This window comes from Sturnus vulgaris, chromosome 11, assembly GCF_052056855.1.
Source record: "Sturnus vulgaris isolate bStuVul1 chromosome 11, bStuVul1.hap1, whole genome shotgun sequence".
Classification (NCBI taxonomy): domain Eukaryota; kingdom Metazoa; phylum Chordata; class Aves; order Passeriformes; family Sturnidae; genus Sturnus; species Sturnus vulgaris.
Genome location: NC_142253.1, coordinates 2,248,665 through 2,269,164, shown reverse-complemented (window position 1 = coordinate 2,269,164; position 20,500 = coordinate 2,248,665). Strand labels below are relative to the sequence as shown.

Here is a 20,500-nt window from a genome sequence, read left to right as displayed (position 1 = left end):
AATCTCAGTTTTGCTTTGCAGCCCTTTCACTGGTTAACAATATCTGACGTGTCCTTGTTTATAGGAAATTGGCCAGAGAAATCACATTTCTCCCAAATCCTGGTTCTTCTCAATTGTGAACATCACAGACACATGGACTCAAAATGCAGAAATCAGGCCCAAACTTCCTGAATTATTAAGAAATTAATCCATTCTGTATTTGTGATTTGATTTTTTTTGTTCAATAAACAAGGACTTGAACTTAAATAATTTAATTTACAGTCTCTCTACAAAGGAATAAATCCTTCCTAAGTCAGCACTGCAGGCAGAGGCCTTGGAGAGTGGAAACAAGGACTTGTAATTTCCATGAAAGTTGTGTTTTCAGTTGCTGTGGATGTTACTTCCAGTGGAAAAGAAGTCAGCACTTAGCAAAAGCCTCTGTAAAAGCTCAAAAGTGAACTTGCTAGAAAAAGCAACTTGCTTCAGTTTGCAGAAACAACAAACGACTGTGAAACCCATGACTATTAATATTTCAAAGTGTTTTGGTGACATAATAGATCATGAAAGTGAAGCTCCTATGGTTTGTGATATTACCAGAAATCCAAGATGTATTTATAGGTGCCTTCACACTTCACTGTTTTGTGTTGTATGGGGTACATTGATCCAAATATAAAAATGAAAATGATAGAAAGCTTCAAAAACATGAAAAAAGAAATATTCCTTTTTTTTTGTCCCTATCTCCTTCCAGCCTCAATGTTTTGTTCTTTCCTCACTCAATTCTCTGTCTGCTCTCTTCTACCTTGGCTCCTGGTTTTTTATATTCAGATTTATTGGTATTTTTAGATCTTTTGAAATCTTGGCCAATGTTTCCTATTTTGGGGTATGAAAATACTTTTAGTGCTACAGGGGATTTGTTTGCTGGGAGAACCAATCAATAATTCAGTACTTTTCTGGTGTTTATGTGGACTTGCAAAGTCATTGCTTCAGTGTCACAGGGTTTAAAAAGAGATTTGAGCCCCAAGCAAGAGTTACTAAGGGGAAAATACAAATTGGTCTAAGGAAAAATCATAGAATTGACTGAGGATTTCATCCCACTTTGGATCTAAGTAAATTGGACATGCTATAAAATCTCAGTCTTATATCAACCTCTCTATGTCATACTTAGAAATTATTTATTTTAAAAAATATTGTTATTCTCAAGAAAGTATTTTGCATTCTTTTTCTTCTACTGTAACCAATGCCCTCTTTTTCTCCAATAAATACAATTCTTTAGTCCTGTCCCAAGTATTAGCTGGAAGAGGTCTGATGGAAACTCCTTGGCAAAGAAAATCCAACACAACAGGACCCGAGGAGTTCTTGAAATCCCCAACGTTGAGCAGGAAGATGAAGGCTCCTACGAGTGCATTGCAGGAAACACTCGAGGAATAAACATTGCAAGAGGGCAATTATTCGTCTATGGTAAGCAGATTAATTGGATTTTGATGTTCAATGAAGAGCAGGATGGGGTTCAGCTGTGTGGTGCACATGGAATCTCTCAGCCCCTTCCTGGAGGGAGAAAGTTCAGGTCAGATTAAAAACTGATTGGGGGCTCTCAGTGACCTTCGCTGAGTTACAGCCCCAGCAAATAAAGATATTTTACATCAAAGCTGGGATTGGGAGCGTGGGGAGTTGGAAATGCTAAGGAAAGGCAGAGGAATCCCTGTACACGTGTGAGAAGCACTAAAGGCAGGGAGGGATCCAGTGAAGGTGATCTTCATAAAGAGATGAGGACAAAACAGGGGGAACTCATCCCATTCCTCCCTCTCCTTCCAGCTTGGCTAAAAGTGGAGAATAATCTGGGAATGTTCTCCTTTTGCTCATCCCTTCCCTGCAGTCTCAGGCACAGGATGGTCCCTCATAGCCAGGGTGAATTATGGCTCCTTAGTGGAATTGTTAACACCCAGGGAAAGCAACACATTTTGACAGGAATAAGAGGAGAGATCTTTTCTTTGCCTCATAAATCTTTCAAAGGAGAAAGCAAAAAAAAAAAAAAAAAAAAAAGAAACATAACAGTGAGGAGAAAAAAAATCACAGCAAGCGAGACTGAGCCTCCAGTTAACATCTGTTGAGAAGACTCTGGCAAGTATTTTCCTTTTTTTTTTAAGTAAATCTCTTCTAATGAAGAGATGCAGGCTTTGCTGATAAGCTACCAGACTCCTGCAGCCATGGCTAATATCAAGATATATGCCAGGAATAGAACAGTCTGCTGCTGGTTTAAATATTTCATTATTTCCTTGCTTTCAGGTGATAGTTTTTGCTCTCATTGCTCACTAAATTTTTTTTTTTCTTCACCATGTCAATCAAGCAGTTCCATTAAAATTAAGTTCAGTAGATTACCTGGCTGTGATTGATAACAGCACAGGCAATTATAAAATTATGATCAGTTAATTCAATCTAAAACAATGTGCTTATTAAGTGTGCTTTGTACATTAATTAATAGCTGTTCACAGTACAATGTATAAACAGCACTCACGAAGCCTTGGCATGAGGATTTTTTGTCATATTAGAAGAGTGCTGGTGAATTATCTCTGTAATTGATTTCCTCTTGCTCCTTTTCCCTTCTCTGGGGATTTTTTTCTGGAGGAAGTTTGTCTCCAAAAAAACCAGGGATTCATTGCTGGACACTGCTTTGTGTGTGATCCCTCCAGCCCATGGTGCAGGCTCTGAGAGCAATAAAAATTAAATATAATTAGAAATGCTTTTAAGCAGGGTGAACTTTCTCCTTATAGGAACTTGGAGCACCTGAAGGGGCTCAAAAGGAATTTTGGATAAAGGATGGAGGGACAGGACACAGGGAATGGCTTCCCACTGCCAGAGGGCAGGGATGGATGGGATTTTGGGAGAAATCATTCTCTGTGAAGGTGGGGAGGCCCTGGGATGGAATTGCCAGGCTGGACATTGGGACAGTGGGAGGTGTCCCTGCCATGGGATGAGGTGGGATTTATTCTCCCCGGGTCTCACCTCCATCCTGACAACTGCTCGAAATGTCCTTCCCCAAGGGAATTCCTGCTCAGCTCAGTCCTTGAGGCTCAGTTATTTACAGAGCTCCTGGGTGATTCCTGAAAATTCTGCTTTTACACCTCAGCGAAATTCTTTAGAGGAAGACTTTGCAGAAATCGGGTGTCTTGCTGTTTTCCTGAATTTCAGGCATCTAAAATCACCATTTCTTCACATTCTGGCCACAAAAAATGGATAAAATCTCAACCAAACTGCCTACCCATGAACCACTTGATTTCGAACATTTTCCCAAGCTTGCCCCAAAGTTTCAAGACAGGGAATTGTTGTACAGAATTCACTTGCAGTACAATAAAAATGTGTTGAACAGACATTAATTAGCCCTGCTCAGTTCATTAATTAATGGCAGCATACCTCAAACAAAAGCACTTTTCTCCTGCTTAAAATGCTTTGCATATTCTTTTCAGCACCCCCTGAATGGGATAAAAAAATCCAAAATGCCTTTCTGTCTCTCTATGATAGTTTATTTTGGGAATGTAAGGCAAGAGGAAAACCAAGCCCTTCCTACAGCTGGTTAAAAAATGGCCAGCCCCTCATGTCAGAGGTAAGATTCCTGTCTCCTTTGATTTATTCCTTATGTTTTTGCTGATTTTTTTTTTAATTATTTAGTCATTATATTAACTTCACAAAACATTAATTAAGTTTCAAAAAAAAAAAAAAAGTAAAGATGAATATATCCAAATAAATATTGTAATAAGAGGAGAACTCTTTGCAACACAGAGTCTCAATTCTTAGACTTCATCTTTATTGGAAATGTATGAAATTGGAGTTTAGAGAGAGAGAAAAACACCAATTTCTTCAAGTGAATTATCTAATTGTTACAAGATATGGCTGTAGGTATAGAAGGGCATAAAAATATCAGTTATAATTGGTGAAAGAAACACTAAATACATTTGTAGACATAACCTGCAGCTTGGGGAGCTGGAAGAGGATTCCAGAGCTGGAATTGCAAAATGCTCAGCGTTCAATTGCACTTTTCTTCTGTTTCTGTTCCAAATCAGTGCCTGGGTGGGACTTTGGTCTTGTGCAGAGTGGCTGCTCTCCTGCTGAATTAATCCTTTACCTTAATTAATCAGCTCTGAAAATCAGCTAATTTTGAGGGTAATATCTTCTGTGCTTTGTAGAAGGATAATCCAAAGAAAGCCATGTAAAGGTAAAAGGAAGAGCTGGGTAAGTGCAAAATGTCACTTTAAAGGACCGAGTGGAAAGGAAAAAGGAAAAAAGGGAGGAAGTTTGGAGCTGAAACACTTGAGAGCCACAATCAGACCCTTCACCAGCCAAGCTTTTGAGTGGCACCCTCGTGGAGAAAGGACTCCTGGGATAAGAAGCTCTTTGCATTCTGCTAAGGCCAAATTTCCCTGATTTTTTTTTTTTTTTTTTTTTTTTTTTTTTTTTTTTTTTTAATGGAGCATCCATCCAGCATCTCTGGGGCACATGAGGCGTTTTCACTTGGATAGAAAAAAATAATTCTGTGATTAATTCCTGCTTAGCAAGAGCACATACAGGAGAATTTCCAAAACATATGGGCTATATTAGCACCTGCTGGGCTGCAGAACCAGCATTTATTTGATTTAGTTGTACTTATTTAAAGTAGTTGGAGTGGGCTCCAATCTTCCATATAATTTTCTGCTGGATCAGTCCTAAACAGACCCAACCTACATCTGGGGAAAATAGCCAGAATTTACCAGGACTGCAATTTTTCTGAACCTGCTCATTGTAGTCATTGTCACCTTTTTCTGAGCAAGATTATCTTGTTTCTCTCTCTTGGAAGGCAGCAATATTTAGAGTCTGTCACTCTTGGATTGCACTCTTTCAATAAAGAGGAATGAAACACTTGACAGACACATTTTCAACCAGCATTTTCACAGTACTTACAGTGTGCTGTAAATGCAATTCTTCAGGCAACAAAGTGCTGGATCTTATTGCTCAATGGACAGAATGGACACTTTGGAGGGGAAAGTACAAGGGAGATGTAATAAAATATTCAGTTTGTCGCGGCGCCCTGCGTGTCGGAATTCTCCCAGGAAGAAAAACATCCAGATGCTTTTCACCCTGGGGCTGATTCTGATTGTGTCCTCTTTGTCAAACCTCTCTGCCTGACCACCTGGCTGGCCACGCCAGCATTCTCCCTGCTCCTGTACACCGTGTGCTTTATTCTTCCCTTTGTCTGCACAGCTCAAAAGGGCCGGCAGAGAACGGTGGGGGAATTTGGGATAAGGATGGAACACGAGCCTTGCTTCAGACAGGGGGTTTTGTATTCAAAGGATGTTTGTAAAAATAGAATGCATTGAGAGGGTAGCAAACAGCCTGGAGGTAAAACTAAGTATGCAAAAGATATCTGTAGTGAGAGCCTTGAAAAAAAATTATCGGTGGCTAAGTAATGTAATGTTGTTAATTAGTTTGCCACACACCAGCCTTGCAGCCCCAGGCTGTGCTCTCATCACATTTCCAAGCTAAACAAGCTTGGGCTGGGTCAGTTCGTGGTTGGGAGACCTCCAAGGAAAAGCTGGGGTGTTGGAAAACATGTCCAGGATGTGGGTGCTGACCCCAGAACCCCCCGAGCCCTGGGCTGGTCCCAGCAGGAAAGGGGGGATTGTGCCCCTCTCAGGTGAGACCCCACCTGCAGAGCTGCCCCAGCCCTGGCCCAGCACAGGAGGGACCTGGAGCTGCTGCAGAGAGCCCAGAGGAGGCTCCAGGATGAGCAGAGGATGGAGCAGCTCTGCTGGGAGGAAAGGCTGGCACAGCTGGGATTGTTCACCTGGACAGGAGAAGATTTGGGGTGAGCTCAGTGTGACCTTGAAAGGGAAACAGGAAAGATGGAGAGAGACAATTGACAGGGGATGGAGGGACAGGACACAGGGAATGGCTTCAAACTGACAGAGGACAGGGCTGGGTGGGATTTTGGGCAGGAATTGTTCCCTGGGAGGGTGGGCAGGGCTGGCACAGGGTGCCCAGAGCAGCTGTGGCTGCCCCTGGATCCCTGGCAGTGCCCAAGGCCAGGTTGGACATTGGGGTTTGGGACAGTGGGAGGTGTCCCTGCCATGGCAGGGGTCGAAGGGGATGAGCTTTAAGATCCCTCCACCCCAACCCATTCTGGGATTCTATGACAGATGTTCAGCACTTCACAAATGCATTTGAGACGCTTGTGGCTGTTCTTCAAACACTGGAGTGCATCCCCTGACTGTGTTCTCCAAACTCTTCAATTCCTGCTCCAGAGGCAGGAGAGCCAGGCTAAATGAGCAGCAGCATCCTCTCAGTGATATCTGTTGTTCAAGCTTGCACTGGTGACAGTATTTATATTCCCCGTGGGTATCTTCCAAACTCATCTGTTTGGGGGAATGTTTTTTTTGCTCCTTCTCAGTGCTCCACTTTGCAGTGTAGCTATTATTGTCTCCAGAGGGTAGTAATTGTGAAATCACAAGATATTTAGCTTTAAGTTATGATTGCAGCATGAAACAAGCTTTTTTCTGCTTTCCAAAGCAGAGCAAGTAAAACTTCTTTTAATACACCAAATTCCAAGCTCTGGTCCAAATACACCCACTGTGCAGCTCCCTCTATTTCAGCAGAATTGCTGAAGAAATTTGGTGTGTGTAGAAACCCAGGCCTGGAGGAGAGCACTCTGCCTGTGCTCTGAGCAGCTGCCTGGGGCTTTCCAAGTGGAATTTAAATGTTGACTTTCAGTGGAGCTTTTCTAGTGGCTCATTTTTCTGGGACTCGGGGTGTGATGATGTTCAAAATGTTCCTGTTATTGGAGCATCTCTGCCTCCTGTGGAGCTTTTCTGATCACCTGGGGTTATCACCTCCAGATTTATTTGATGGGATGCTGGAGTGATGTTACAGCAGCCAGGGATGGGCTGCTGCCTGTCAGGATCCAGGTGAAAGATGCTCCAGGCTCCCAGTGTGGAGCATCCCTACAGGTGACTCCTTCTGTGCTACCTTTGTGGAGGAGGAAAAACACACATTCCCAGCTCAGCAGTGCAGGGAAACACAAGGAAAACCTGGACAAACCTGCCCAAAGTCACTACTGCAACGTGTGCCTGGATTTCCTGAAAAGCTGGAAGAGCTCAGAGGGTTAGAAATAACACCAGCACCATCACCCAGCAAGGTGCACATCCCATTTCTGATATATCCATCCTCCCATTGCTCCCAAGAAAACAACATTTCTGCTTCTGAATCCTGATCAGGTGCATCTGTGTGATACTAAAAAACCTTTTATTTGTTCACTCATTGGCTCTGTCAATGTTTTTCCTTGTTTTTCTCTTATCAGGAAAGAATTCGAATAGAAAATGGGACTCTCCACATCCCCATGCTGAATCTGTCAGACTCAGGCCTCTATCAGTGCGTGGCAGAAAATAAATATGACACCATTTATGCCAATGCTGAGCTGAGGGTGATCGGTGAGTAAATGTCACTAAAATGTGCAGGTACCAGTAAAAAGGACATTCATGGAAAAAAAAAAAAAAAAATTGAATTTAAGAAAAGAGAAGATGAAACCTGGCAATTCAAACCTGCTATTTCTTTGCTTTTCACTCACATGGAAATGTGTTTTTTTTAGTTTAATTTCATGGCTTGTTTGGGGAAAGAATGTAATCCATGTGTGGTCTTTTTTTATTATCACATATACACCTGTTTAATGAATGCTGTTTCTCGCTTAGTTTGAGTTATTAATTGTTATTCTGCAGGTTTTGAAAGTTATTTCAGAAAGCAGGGGAAAGAGTTTGAGCTATAAACAAAGAGCATATGGCAAATATGGGCATAAACAAATAACATGGAATAGGAATCTCATTAATGATAACCAGAGATGAACAGGAATGGGATTTGCTCATATATTATAAAAGTATTCTGTCCTAGACTTCAAAATGTAAAGTTTGCTCAACAGCCAACTACAAGTGAAACCAGTAAAACACAGACTTCAGGAGCACCCAATGTCTTGTGTTTTCTCCTTCTCCAACAGTGAATTTTCACATAAGCTGCTGGAAAAATAAACATATTTTCAGAAAACAGAGTAGATCAATGAAAAGAAAGCCAGAGTAGGACTGTGCTTGTGACAGAATGTTCTCTGCAGATGAATATTTGTGGCTGGACCAGGAGTGTGACATTTATCCTGCTCAGGAATCTTGTCTTCCAGCATGGATAGACCAATTATCCCAATCTCCAGATTTCCTCAGGAAAATTTGTCAGAGCATACAGTTCTAGGTAAACAGCTTTAGAAACAGAATTAGAATCCCTTGGTACTTAGATAAATTTTAATGTTAGATTTAGATTTACTTTGCAGAAATCTATACACCAAAGCAATTATTGGATTCTCTGCCTGAACTCTAAGACAAGAATTTGGCAAGTTCATTTAGTAACATCTCTTCTTCCTTCTCTCTTTTCAGCTGCAGCCCCTGATTTTTCCAGGAATCCCGTGAAGAAGCTGTCTGTTGTTCAGGTTGGAGGGGAAGTTACAATTGCTTGTAAACCCAGTGCTTCTCCCAGAGCTGCTGTTTCCTGGAGAAAGGGCTCGGAGGTTCTGCACCAGAACAAAAGGTACGGGCAGGAACCAGCGACTGGGCCACTGAAATGTTCTGTTTTAACATCACTTAAAGCTCAGCTGGCTCAGGATTGCTCCTGGCAGCTCAGTGATGGAAATGCCAGAGGTGTCTTTGCGTTTAGAGTGGCTGTGGGGTTCTGTGGGTACACAGCACGGATCCACACGGGCCATCGTGTGCTCCATCCCTTTGTGCTCAGCATCACTTAATTCCTCCAGCCACGGAGCTGCAGGGAAGCAGCTCCAGGAGGAGACAGCCCTGGAGGCCCAGGGAGGCAGGATGTGCCCCAGGATGAGGTGTCAGTGCTGTGCAGTTGTACAATAACCCCTGGCACCATCAGCCTCCTGTTGGGGCAGGACTGAGCCCAGCAGTGGCACCCAGTCACCAACTGCTTTGGGTCAGGTGGGGTTTGGAGAGGAGGAATTTCTCCTTTCTGGGCTGCCAGGAAACATCTCCATTATCACAGTTCAATGTCCTCAGGCACGGGGTGGGATTGTAGGGGTGGACAATCCCCTTGGAGTTGGACTCCATGGTCCCTCTGGGTCCCTTCCAGCTCAGGCTTTTCCATCATTGTGTAATTCCACATTAATGGCAATTCAGTGGTGGGATATTAAAATCAAAGGGTCTTATTGAGAAAAATGAGGGATGTTGTATACAACACACAGCCCTGAGGATATTTCCATACAGAAATGCAGACAGATGGATGAAATGGGCAGCAGTGCCTTCAGAAATGCTGAGAATGTCTGAGAGTCCTTCTCAGCATCTCTCTGAGTTCACAAATATAACAGCAACCCTCTTTTGTCACATTCTGTTGTCAGCCTTTGAAATCTATGATCAGTAATTCATAAAGTTCTGGCAACTGAACACCAGATTTTCACACAGGGCCACTTGCTCAAGGAAGTTACTTTGGGTCACATCAGACTTAAAATGATGATAATTCTCTAGAACATTATCCCAAACTGCGACACGGTTTCCCTATGCCACGCTGCAGGGATGCACAATAGAGATAAATCACACGAGTATTCATGAAAGAAACTGCAAATCTGAGAATTTTACATAAGTGCTGGCAATGGAAGAGAGACATTTGGGTGAGCAATCCATCCCATGGTCATAGAGAACTTCCCAGTGACTTTTCGCCCTTTTAGGAGTGATAATTTTATTTTCATTTTAACTGCTCACAATGAAAAACACTTTTCTAACCAGTGTTTAATCAAAGCTTTATTTGTCTTCTGATTGTATTTTGATTGTATTGCTTATTCCAGAGGCTGAACTAAGCCTGGATCTTGAGGTTCCACTATTCTGATATTCCCCACCTGATTTACTGATAAAAGAAATATTTACACACTCCGTACAGTATTTACTTGTACTCCTGTATTAATTTACTAACAATAATTCCGAGCACACTGTAATTTCTGAGGATCCCAGAAGGCTCCTGCTGCTGGGCAGGAGCAAATAACAGGAGCAGGATTTACAAAGACAGAGTTTAAACTCTCTGCATGCACATTATTGCCAGTGTGGCCACTGGTGCCAAGTGGAATTTATGAGGCTGTTTGATTATTAAATGACAAACTGGCTAATGCCGTGGTTTGAAAGGATGGGAAATAAATCATCAGTCCAGTGTTAGTCCAGAGATCTCCCTGACAGAAAACAAAATGAAATAAGGGTTTGTGTGGCTGTAAAGTACATGGCTAATTAAAGTGCTGGGATTACACATAAAAAGAGAGGGAACACGGTCTGCCTTTCTCCACAGATATGATTAAACCTTGACAAAGCCTTATTTCTGCTCCCATTTTATCGTGCTGCAATTATAACCTTTATGGGCTCTTTTATTGGCCTTTTAAAAAATATTTGGTAGGGTTATAGTTGCTAAAAAAAGGAAATACCAATCCCATCCAGTTCTGGCAGCCAAACTGTGATGGGCTCATTCCTAAATAAGTCAGATCACACAGCTGCTTTTAAATTCTTTAAATAAATTTAATCTTTTGTTAAAGAAATAGTGAAACCAGACCTATTCTGCCCAAAGGGGGAAGAATATTCCTTCTTTTTCACCTTTTTCCTTTCACTCCTGATAATAGTTCATTCCTGATATCCTGAATATGTGGTAACCACTCCCCCAGATCAGCTGAACTCTTGATATCACAAGAGAATTTTCCTTTATATTCAATTCAGTTTGTAAGTGTGTAAAGAGAAGTGTGCTAAATAGGAACACTGATTATTTGATTTTCCATTCTAATAGATACACAATTAAATATCTATAATTAGACTTCCTCTGAGTTCCTGAGGTTATTTTAAAGTGTACAAAGCTGCAGTATTTAAGCCCCTGATATCAGAAAAATATCTTAGAATTTTTTGAAGGGTAATTTTCTGCATCTCTTGCCAGGGTTCAGCAGTGAGGGTCCTCAGCCCTCAGTCCCCTTTTCAGGGCAGAATTTTCTCCAGCCCCTCTTGTCTCTCCCATCCATTCTGTGGCTCACACCCAACATTGCTCAGCTCTCCAGCAGCTTGTCTGCTCTCATTTCTGTAAAATACTTTGTTGCACTTGAAGCACACAAGTAAATCCTGCAGAAAATGCCAAAATAATATTTTTTTTTTACATTAGATGGTGAAATAAAGCCTGAACAGACCAGTACCGGGTCTGTGTATTGTTCCCAGCCCTCTCCATTGAGTGTTTCCCTTCCAGATTTTCAGAAATCATTCAGGGTGAGTAATGGGATTTATCCATGGTCCATGCTGCTGCTGGCACCTGAGACAGGGAGTTCAAGGTTCTCAGCTGCAGGAATCCAAAGGGAATCCCACAGCTGGCTCATCCTGGCTGGTTTTCCCTGCTCTCTCCTCATGTCATATCCACCAGTTCAGCTTCAGGTGCTTCTTGGGCAATTTTCCTTCTTCTTTGGGTCAAAATGGGGTTTGGGGAGCAGTGCCACTTCTCCAAGGAACAGCTGTTTGGTTTTTGTGGAATAAAGAACTTTGCTGGGTGTGTGCTGTGGGTTTGAGCTCAGTGCAGCAGTGAAACACAACAAAACCCAAGCTTTATGCTCCAAACTCCCTCCCCGTGGAGTCTGACACAGATTTCAGCTATTTTCATGTGTGTCACATCCTCAGTGCATGCAACAGGAGTTTTCTTCATCTCACTTCTCACTTCTATCCTCTCGTATCCAACTGAGGAAAGAAACGAGAGAGAAGAAAGGAGCAATTCATATATTAAATAAAACAAATTTTCAAGTCTAGACACCGATCTCATCGCAAAAGTCTTCGTGCCTATGGTGAATTCAGATTTGGGATTTATTTGACAAAAATTCCTTTTGATGGAAGCATTTGAATGAAAGGGAAATTGGGCCTCGTTTTGCTTTGCCAGAGAGAGGTGCTATTCCCCCAGCCTGGGCTGAGGATCCCCAAGCACTGCAGTGAATGCATGGAAACATATGGGACTCACTTCACTCGGAATTTCAATGAGGAGAGCTGAGGGGAAACTGAGAAATGAGGTAGGCTGGAAGAATGCATTAGTCATATACAGCATTTTCCATGCATTAATAATCAGTAATAAGCAAATATTCATAATTTAAATTGTTTTTTGGGGGCCCAGGCAAGAAGTACATTTAGAGATCATAAAATATTGCTCAATACTTGTTGGCTCCAAGTCTTGCTTGTAGGATACAGCTCAGTCCCAGTTCTGTGAAGGATGGGAGTGGCTCCTCTGCCATAAATAAAGCTGGTGAATGCTGTGTCCTGGGGCACACCTGGTTTTGGTGGTTTGCACTCAGGTTATGGCCATTCCTCAGAGGAAAACTGGGAAAGCAATGATGTGGGAAGCTGCATTTTATCAACACTGGGGAGAGAGAACAGAGCAGATGTTGTGACTGGTGGGGGAATTATCTGGGAAGTGCTGAGTTCTTGGAGCTGCCCCTTGGAGCCCAGGGGTTCTCCTGCTCCCGGGGGAACAGCCAGGACCCAGCAGGATTCCTTTAGGATCTGTTCTCCCACCACCCTCTGAGCACTCTGGGCCACCCCCTGCTTGTCTTTCCTTCTGCTGTACACAGCCAGATTCCAAAACCATGAGCATTTTAACACATTGAAACTCTTTTGTTATTTGGGAAAAGGATTGTTTTGTGTCTGTGCATGGAATCAGACAAACAGGGAGTTAAAGTCGGCAGCCCCAATTTCTGTTCCCTGGGACAGGGAATGGCTGGAGCTGTTCCAGGGCAGGTTTAGATTGGATTTTAGGGAAAGGTTCTTTCCCCAGAGGGTGCTGGGCACTGCCCAGACTCCCCAGGGAATGGGAACATTCCCAAGGCTGCCAGAGCTCCAGGAATTTTTGGATGCCCAGGGTAGAATTGCTGGGGTTGGACTCTGATCCTTGTGGGTCCCTCCCAGCTCAGCTTCTGCTGTGATTATTTGGTAAACAGGAGAAGTCCTCACTCAATCCCCTGATCAAATCCAACACACAAAATGCATTGTCTGTGAAACAATGCGTTGCAGCTCCAAGCAATTTGAGCAGAAATGTGTCAGGACAGTTCAGCAAACTTCAGGGAAACATTTCAATTACCAGAATGTCAACGCTGTTGGTTTAGCTTCAGAATATCCGTTATCCTTAAAAATAAATAAAAAAATCTGCTTGGGGAGGAATCAAGACCAAATGGATAGAAAATTCCAAAATTTGCACTAGTCTGCTAACAAAGGAGGAGATTGATGGCACTTGGCTATTCTTTAGCTGAAGTCAATATGCAGCCTAAGGGAGTTATTTACTTGTTCTTGGCAGGTGCCTCCCTCTCAAATGAGACACCAAAGTTAGATGAGCAAAGCTGAGGGAATGCAATCCATCCACAGTGTCTGAAAAACCCCTCAGCTGCCTTGAAGACAAAGCAGATGAGTAGCACAGGCAAAGAGGAGTTTTGCTTGTCAGGCTGCTTAGTGCCACAAACCACCCTGCTTTCCTCACCCACTGCTTGCACATAAAATATCCCAATATTTGCATTCAGGTACCAAGTTCTATATAAAATCTATTTTTCTTGTGATATTCTAGAACTTGCTATTCTATTCCCAGCTTTCTACAGCAATATAGTTGGGTGAATAGCACTGGGATATTAATTTTACTATTATTTTATTTTTTAAGGCTGGTTTTTGAAGCCTGGATTAAGTGTGTGTCTGTTTTTATCCTCCTTGCTTCTCTACCACGAGGAGCTTTGCATAACTTTGATGAGATGCCTTAACCCTTCTATCTTATCAGTGTCTGTGTGCTTGTAAAGAAGTTCATTTCCTATTTTAGTATTTAAATAGAGCACTTGAAGTGTGGGCATCAGCAATCAGAGCAATTCCAGCTATCTCAGACACCACTGCTGAAAGTCAACACGAATACAAATTAAGCTTATCTGTTGATGAAATCCCACTTTTGCCTGGAGAACCAATGGGATTGATTCCACCTCTGCTAAATTTGATTAATCACTTCAGCTCCGTTCCTTGCTTACAAACAGATTGACAGGAATCAAAAGCACAGATTTACCTTCCTGCTTTCAGTGTTTGGTCTGAAGTTCCTCTCTAAGGCATGAAAACTCCCACAAAACCTGGGGTTGCTGTTTAGAAGTGTTTTTTTTTTTTCTCTCCGGAGCCCCAGTGTCACAGCACATTTGGTGCTAACCAGACAAACCTCACCATCACACCACTCCTCAGAGAATGCTGAGAGCTGCAGGAAGTATTTTCCAGCTAAAAATATCCAATGCTGGCACCACAGTGGTCCTGGTTCAGAGAGAAAAGTGAAGGGAATTGCAGAGAACTGGGAGAGGCAGCTCCAATGTATTTACTGAGGATTTATTTTCTCTCAGCAGGGAGGTCTGTCTGGTTTGGGGGTTTGTGTGGTTTTGGTGTTGGTTGTAGGCATTTTGCAGTGCTGCCCCCTGAACAATGCACTGGATCTGAGAGGAACATCACACATGGCAGCACCCACAGGAATCACCAAAATGGTGACATTGGCATAAGAGGAGTTTTACAGCCAAAGGGTTGTCAGAAAACACCCCAAACTCTCCTGCAGTGCCTTCAGGCTTTCCTTCTTCTCCATCTTTCTGGTTATTTCGTTCTTGTTCCCCACGCTGAGGGTGAAGGCAGGGGAAATGAAAACTTGACTGAAAGATGAGGAGGGAGATAAGGAGAAGGAAGAATGAGCATAGATGATGGGAAGAAAAAAGAAATACCTTATTTTTCCTTCTTTATCTGATTTTCCTTTGTTTTCCCCCTTTCTTGTCTCTCTGTTTTGCTTCCATTTGAAGTCAAGGCACTGCAGAGAAACGAGGAGGCAGGAGGGGACCCCCATTGCTACCTGACCCAGGCAGCAGCCAGAGGATATTGGTGCAGGGGAAGACAGGAGAAAAGGGCTTTTCCTTTCTTTTCTCTCTTCTTGGGGAGTTTCACAAGCCAATAAACCGAATTTCCCCCTGTACTGCCGAGTGCTCAGTGCCACACCAGATAATTTGGACATGGAGGAAGTGAATGAAGCAGAGTCCTCAGGTGAAAAAGAGAAGGATTTATTACAACTCCCCTCTGCAGGACACCTCTCTAATGCAATTTGAAATTGTTCCCTCTCAAATCAGAGCAGCCTTGTTCAGGGGAGCCTTTCCAAGGGGCTGTCCTGCATGCTGAGATGTCCCAGGAAATCTGTCACTCCTCCCTGTCACGAGGAATTGCAATAATCCAAACCCCAGTGAGTGTCGGTGCTGTGCCCTCTCCCCTTTCCAGCTCGTCCTGTCCCTGCTCCATGCACATTTCCTGATGGATGGTCAGGGCTCCATCCAAAGCCAGATCATCTCATTGGAATTTTTCCACTGAGTAGGCTGGGAATCAAAGTTCCTAATTAGGAGTTTGCAGGAAAAAAAAAAAAAAAAAATAAATAAAGAGAGGATGCAACCTTCTGTGCTTCTCTTCTGGTCCAGGTTGTGCTGCCATGCACATCATTGCTGCTGGGGGTGTTGCTGCAGCATCAAAAATGCAAGTGTGGGGTGGAAAACCTGCCCCAGGTTTGGAAAACCTGCAACAAATTTGGAAATCTTGGCCCAAATCTGGAAAACCTGCACCAAATTTGCTGCACAGGCACCAAATCAAAGATTCTGATCCCCAGAGTGTTCTCAAAGCAGGTGTAACATAAGAGGGAACAGATTAAGGTGTGCTGGGGATGTGATATAAAATGAGATTGATTAAAAAAGAATCCCAGAGTGTCCCAGGTTGGAGGGGATCCAGGAGAAACATCAAGGTCCAGCTGCTGGCCCTGCACAGGACAAACATGGTGGGACTGTGCCAGGCAATTCCCAGGCATGATGAACAAAAAATCTTCCAGGGAGGGATTTGTGGGATCATTTGGAGTGGGAAGGGTCATGTGAGTGAGAGCACCTTGCAAAAGTGGCTGATGCTTGGCCATGAAAAATCTTTAGGAGGCCACAAACAGCAGTGGTTTAGCCATGGGATTTTGGGGAGAAAGGAATGTTGCTCCTTTTCCACAAGAGCTAAAAAAATCTTCTCGGATTTTCAGTGAAAGGGAAATCTGGAAAAGGAAAGGAAAAGCTGAAGGGATACACACAAGTGACAGAATGGGACTGACACATAAAAAAGACAGAAAGTTCCTATGCTCTGTGTTATTTGGAGCAAGGATGTGGAGCTGGGGCTTCAGTGAAGCACACGCAGTCCCCATCATTGTCACTCAAACTGGGTTTAAATTCACCAGCCCAGAGAGGATTGTCCCAGCTTTCCTGCAGGTCCACGGGGAGCCCAACCAACAGGCACAAGAAATTAGAGGTGATGAGACCTGGCTGGATGGGGTTTGGAACAACCTGGGATAGTGGAAGGTGTCCCTGCCCATGGCAGGGGGTGGAAAGGGAGGAACTTTGAGGTTCCTTCCACTCCAAACCATCCTGGCATTCTCTGCTTCTGTTTTGGGGGTTTTTGGTCTCTGATTCCATTCCAGGGTTTCTGAAATCCAACCAGGGTCATGCTGGTGTCAGCTGCTTGTTGTCTGGACAGAATTCTTCAAGGTTACCAGCAGTTTTTATTGCTCTTGTGCTTCTGAAATGTGTTCTGACAGGCAGAGAGGGAAGCAGCTTCCTGCAAGTGAATGGAACTCCCACGCAGAGGGCAACACAGGGCCTTCTGTACTGCTTAAATTCTACTTAAATCCCATATTAAGGGCTTAGTTTTACATCTGGAGTGAATTTAGTTGTGTGGAGGGCTGAGTCAGAGTCCCTGATAGTGTCTGGATCATAAAAATGATGATTAATGGTAGGATTAGAATGGTGGCAGTGTGGCCATCCCATCCTGCACTGGAAGAGCTTTTCTCTGATGTAGTGGAGTTACAAAGATTTCATAAAACCAGCAAAACTTGGAGGATAAAGAAATTGGCAGCTGTTTTATTTGGCAATTCTGTTCCTTTTCTGCTTTTCTTTCCCATACACACAGAGGTGCTGTTGCCCAGTATTCCCTGGCTGCCAGTTCTGGGATGTATCTCTACAAGACATTTGGGCACAGGGTGTTTTTGTCACTTTTTTCTTTGGCCATCACAGAGGAACATCTGCCTCACAATTAATCCTTGAGTGAGTTACAGACAGGGCAAAACAAATTTTTGCTATTTTGTGTAGAAGCTCCTGGAAATCCTGTGTTTTCTCTGGAATGTGTATGATGGAATATAGCTCAGTTTGGATGGCTGTATATATTTACATAAATAAATATTTGTGGTCCCAATTGCAGAGATTTGACGCAAAAATAATTCTATTTTTAAGAAGAGGGGAGAATTTTAAGAAATAGGATGGAAGAGTTCTAGCATCACGTTTTACAATTTCTGATAATATTCTTTTCTGCAATATTTTAACAAGACTATTCAGCCGGATTGTGTAATTTTGTTTTGATCCAAATAGTTAAAATATTATAATGGCATTTATTTGATTTCCACTTAATTGTCAGTCAACCCTGAAGCTCATTTATATCAGCATGCAGATAAGGAAAATCTTTTAAGCACAGTTTATTAAATGGCAACAGCATTAGCATACAAATTATGCTCAGAATAGAATAAACAGGTACAAAGATCATTAACATATGATACAGACAGTCAGATCTCAGATGGGATTCAGTGGGACCTTTTCAAAAATACCAGGGCTGTCAGCAGCAGGGACAAGTCATTCACTCAGCCAAACTTTACTCACATTTCCATCTGCATAAATCACTGCTAATTCCCAGTCACTTGAGAGTTGTGCTCATCTTTCTGCCCCTCACTCACTTCCCTTTGTAGTTTTTAATGCATCCTCTCCTGCTCCTCAATCTTGGTAAAATTAGAGGAGTCAGATATTGTCTCAGTGTCTGGCAGCATGTCTGGAGAAATTTATAAACAATATATCTTTGCACAGCCTGGAAATAAAGAGGGAGTTTGCTCCTGAGCAGCAAAGGGAGGCTGAGCAGACATGGTTTCAAATCGGATTTCTCAGATAATAAAAATTACTTTGCCTGTGATTTCATCAGATCCAGATTCCTCCCTTTTTATCAGCACAGTGCCGTGATGAGGCTTCAATAACGCTGGGAGGTGTCAGATGTTAGAGGCAGACAGGAGACAAGAAGAGGGAATCTCTACAAAGTATCAGGGTTATTTGGAAAAGGTTTATTTGGAAAAGAATTACACCCTTGAAGGGAGAGCTGCCCTTCTGGCACTGCTGAAACCTGCAGAATCCACCCAGTTTTACACCCATCCAGCTCAAGATTTTGATGGGGATTTCAAAGCCCTTTGCTGTTTGAATCCGTGCATTTCATATCCATGAATTAACATCCCTCCTCTCCCAAAAACAGATTGGCTGAACAATGCAGCAGTGCACAAAGCTACCCCTGCTGCACTTTTAAATCTAATGACTTGACACCTCTTTCTTTTCTCAGATTTTATTTCTTCTATCAGCCTTGTTAAATACATATTATTCTTTCATGCTCTTAAGATCAAAGTAAATAGCCATCAACAATCTTTTGTTCACATGAGACAACACGCTCAGAGATGGTTTGTTTGGCCTGGTTAATTAAAAGCTGTACCTATCATCCCTGCTTGATTTCTCAAGTTCTTTACTTAAAAAGTATGTGTGACAATTTTAATGAGCTCTCACCTCTTCCCCGCAGCCTCGTGGCTTCTGCACAAACTTTGCAAACTCTTCTTTTTGAACATCACAAAGAGCTCTGGCTCCAGCAGATCCCAGGGAAGATGTTTGTTTTCCCCTCCTGCACGTGGTGCTCCTCTCATCTCCTGATGGAGTCACTGACAGGGGAACCTCAATATTTATATCTGATGGGTTTAAAGTTAAAGACGATCAGGTTAGATTAGGAACGAGGAAGAAATATTTTACATTGCTGGTGACAAAACACTGGCACAGGGTGCCCAGAGAAGCTGTGGCTGCCCCTGCATCCCTGGAAATGTCCAAATCCAGGTTGGACACTGGGGCTTGGAGCAGCCTGGGACAGTGGAAGGTGTCCCTGCCCATGGAAATGGATGATCTTTAAAGTCCCTTTTGACCCAACCCTTTCCATGATTCTATATGCAATAATATTTCTGTGTATTCCCAATTCGCCCTGGTGTGCAGGAACTTTGCACGAATAGGGACAGGATTTTCATCTCTTCTTGGTTTAATTGAGCTGTTCACCCAGAGGTAGCACCAGGCAGGAGCACAGGAGGCAGCAGGACTCTGATCAGGATTTAAGCATTTTGTTATTTGGAGATGCCAGCCTAAAGTTAAGCCTGTACCTAAGCAATCCCGTGCTGCCTGAGGGTTTTATGAGCAGCTGGGTCTTGAGTTCTTCCTTCTCCTCCTCCTTTCACTGCACTGCATTTATCAGATCTGCTTCAGATCTTGTGCTCTTGGTCCTTTGACAGGCACTTATTTACGTATGGAGAGAAGTCCAGTTTTCCTGGCAGACAAAATATTCTCCTTGCCTTGTGTTGGACAAGTTAAACTTTTCTGTCTCATCACAGCACTTGGAATTACCTTGTCTTGTGATGCAGCTGCTAAGAACTATTATGTCTAGCCTTCACACAGCCTCAAATGTTGTGAAAAGGAATGGTTTCCAGCGAGCCTTTCAGCAGGTGAGACGTGCCTTTCACAGCTTCTTTTTAAACCATTTGTCAGAGCTTGATCCAAAGCCCATTAAAGGCAATATTCCCATTGCCTTCTGCATCACAGCTCCCTGATTTGAGAGAGAAATGGGAGAGGACAAAGTGCAGCCCCTCTGAACCCACCCAGGCCACAAAGTCCTGCCTCTGAGGGACTTTAGGGCACTTTTGCTACTCCTGGCACCTGGGACAGCGTTTCAGAGAGCATTGTTGTTTTTCTTCTTGCATTTGAAATGAATCGTCTTGATTTCCTGCTGTGCTCTGTCTTCCCATCCCTCTCCTGACAATGACCTCAGGACAGCTGGAAATTTCTCCTTTTTTCAAACGTTTAATTCCCTTCCCCACTAAACTACTCTGGAGTCCTTTGTGCTCTTACACAAATTCTGCCTGAGTGTCTTATTTACTGCTCGCTCTAATTGTTGTTAGGTAGCGTGACCTGTTTCAAACAACTCAGGAGCTTTTATTTAGCAGATTTTCTCTCTGCTAAGCTCTGTTTTGATCCATTGAAAAAGCCATTCCATCCTCAGCCTGCCCAGCCATTGAAATATTGTTTCAGAACAGCATTTCTTCAGATCAAACGTGACACTGTCAGCTCCTGAGTGGGTACAAACCCCTCTTAGTTGCTAAATGAGAGAGATGGGAATTATCAAGGTCTCAATTCATCATGAAGAATACAGGGATGAAAAATCTGAGGCATGACCAAACTTCAGTGAAAAATCTGTAACCAGAATTCACAGAGGCTAAGATAGAGCTTTCAAAGCTTCTCCCCTTTGCTATTCTGTGTTTTACAGATTGTTTTTTCCTTGTGTATTTACCTACACTGAAGCTTTTA

General features: G+C 42.9%; 1 protein-coding gene across 2 annotated transcripts in view; it reads left to right on the top strand.

Annotated features, from left to right (window-relative positions):
• Positions 1-20,500, top strand: part of LOC106851633 (contactin-6) — a 126,527-nt gene that overhangs the window by 84,881 nt on the left and 21,146 nt on the right. For both annotated transcript variants that reach the window (XM_088171243.1, XM_014873758.2), the window contains exons 8-11: positions 1,253-1,437; positions 3,441-3,577; positions 7,301-7,430; positions 8,412-8,562. In XM_088171243.1, the coding sequence (XP_088027369.1) occupies positions 1,253-1,437; positions 3,441-3,577; positions 7,301-7,430; positions 8,412-8,562 (603 nt within the window). The remainder of the gene's footprint in view (positions 1-1,252; positions 1,438-3,440; positions 3,578-7,300; positions 7,431-8,411; positions 8,563-20,500) is intronic.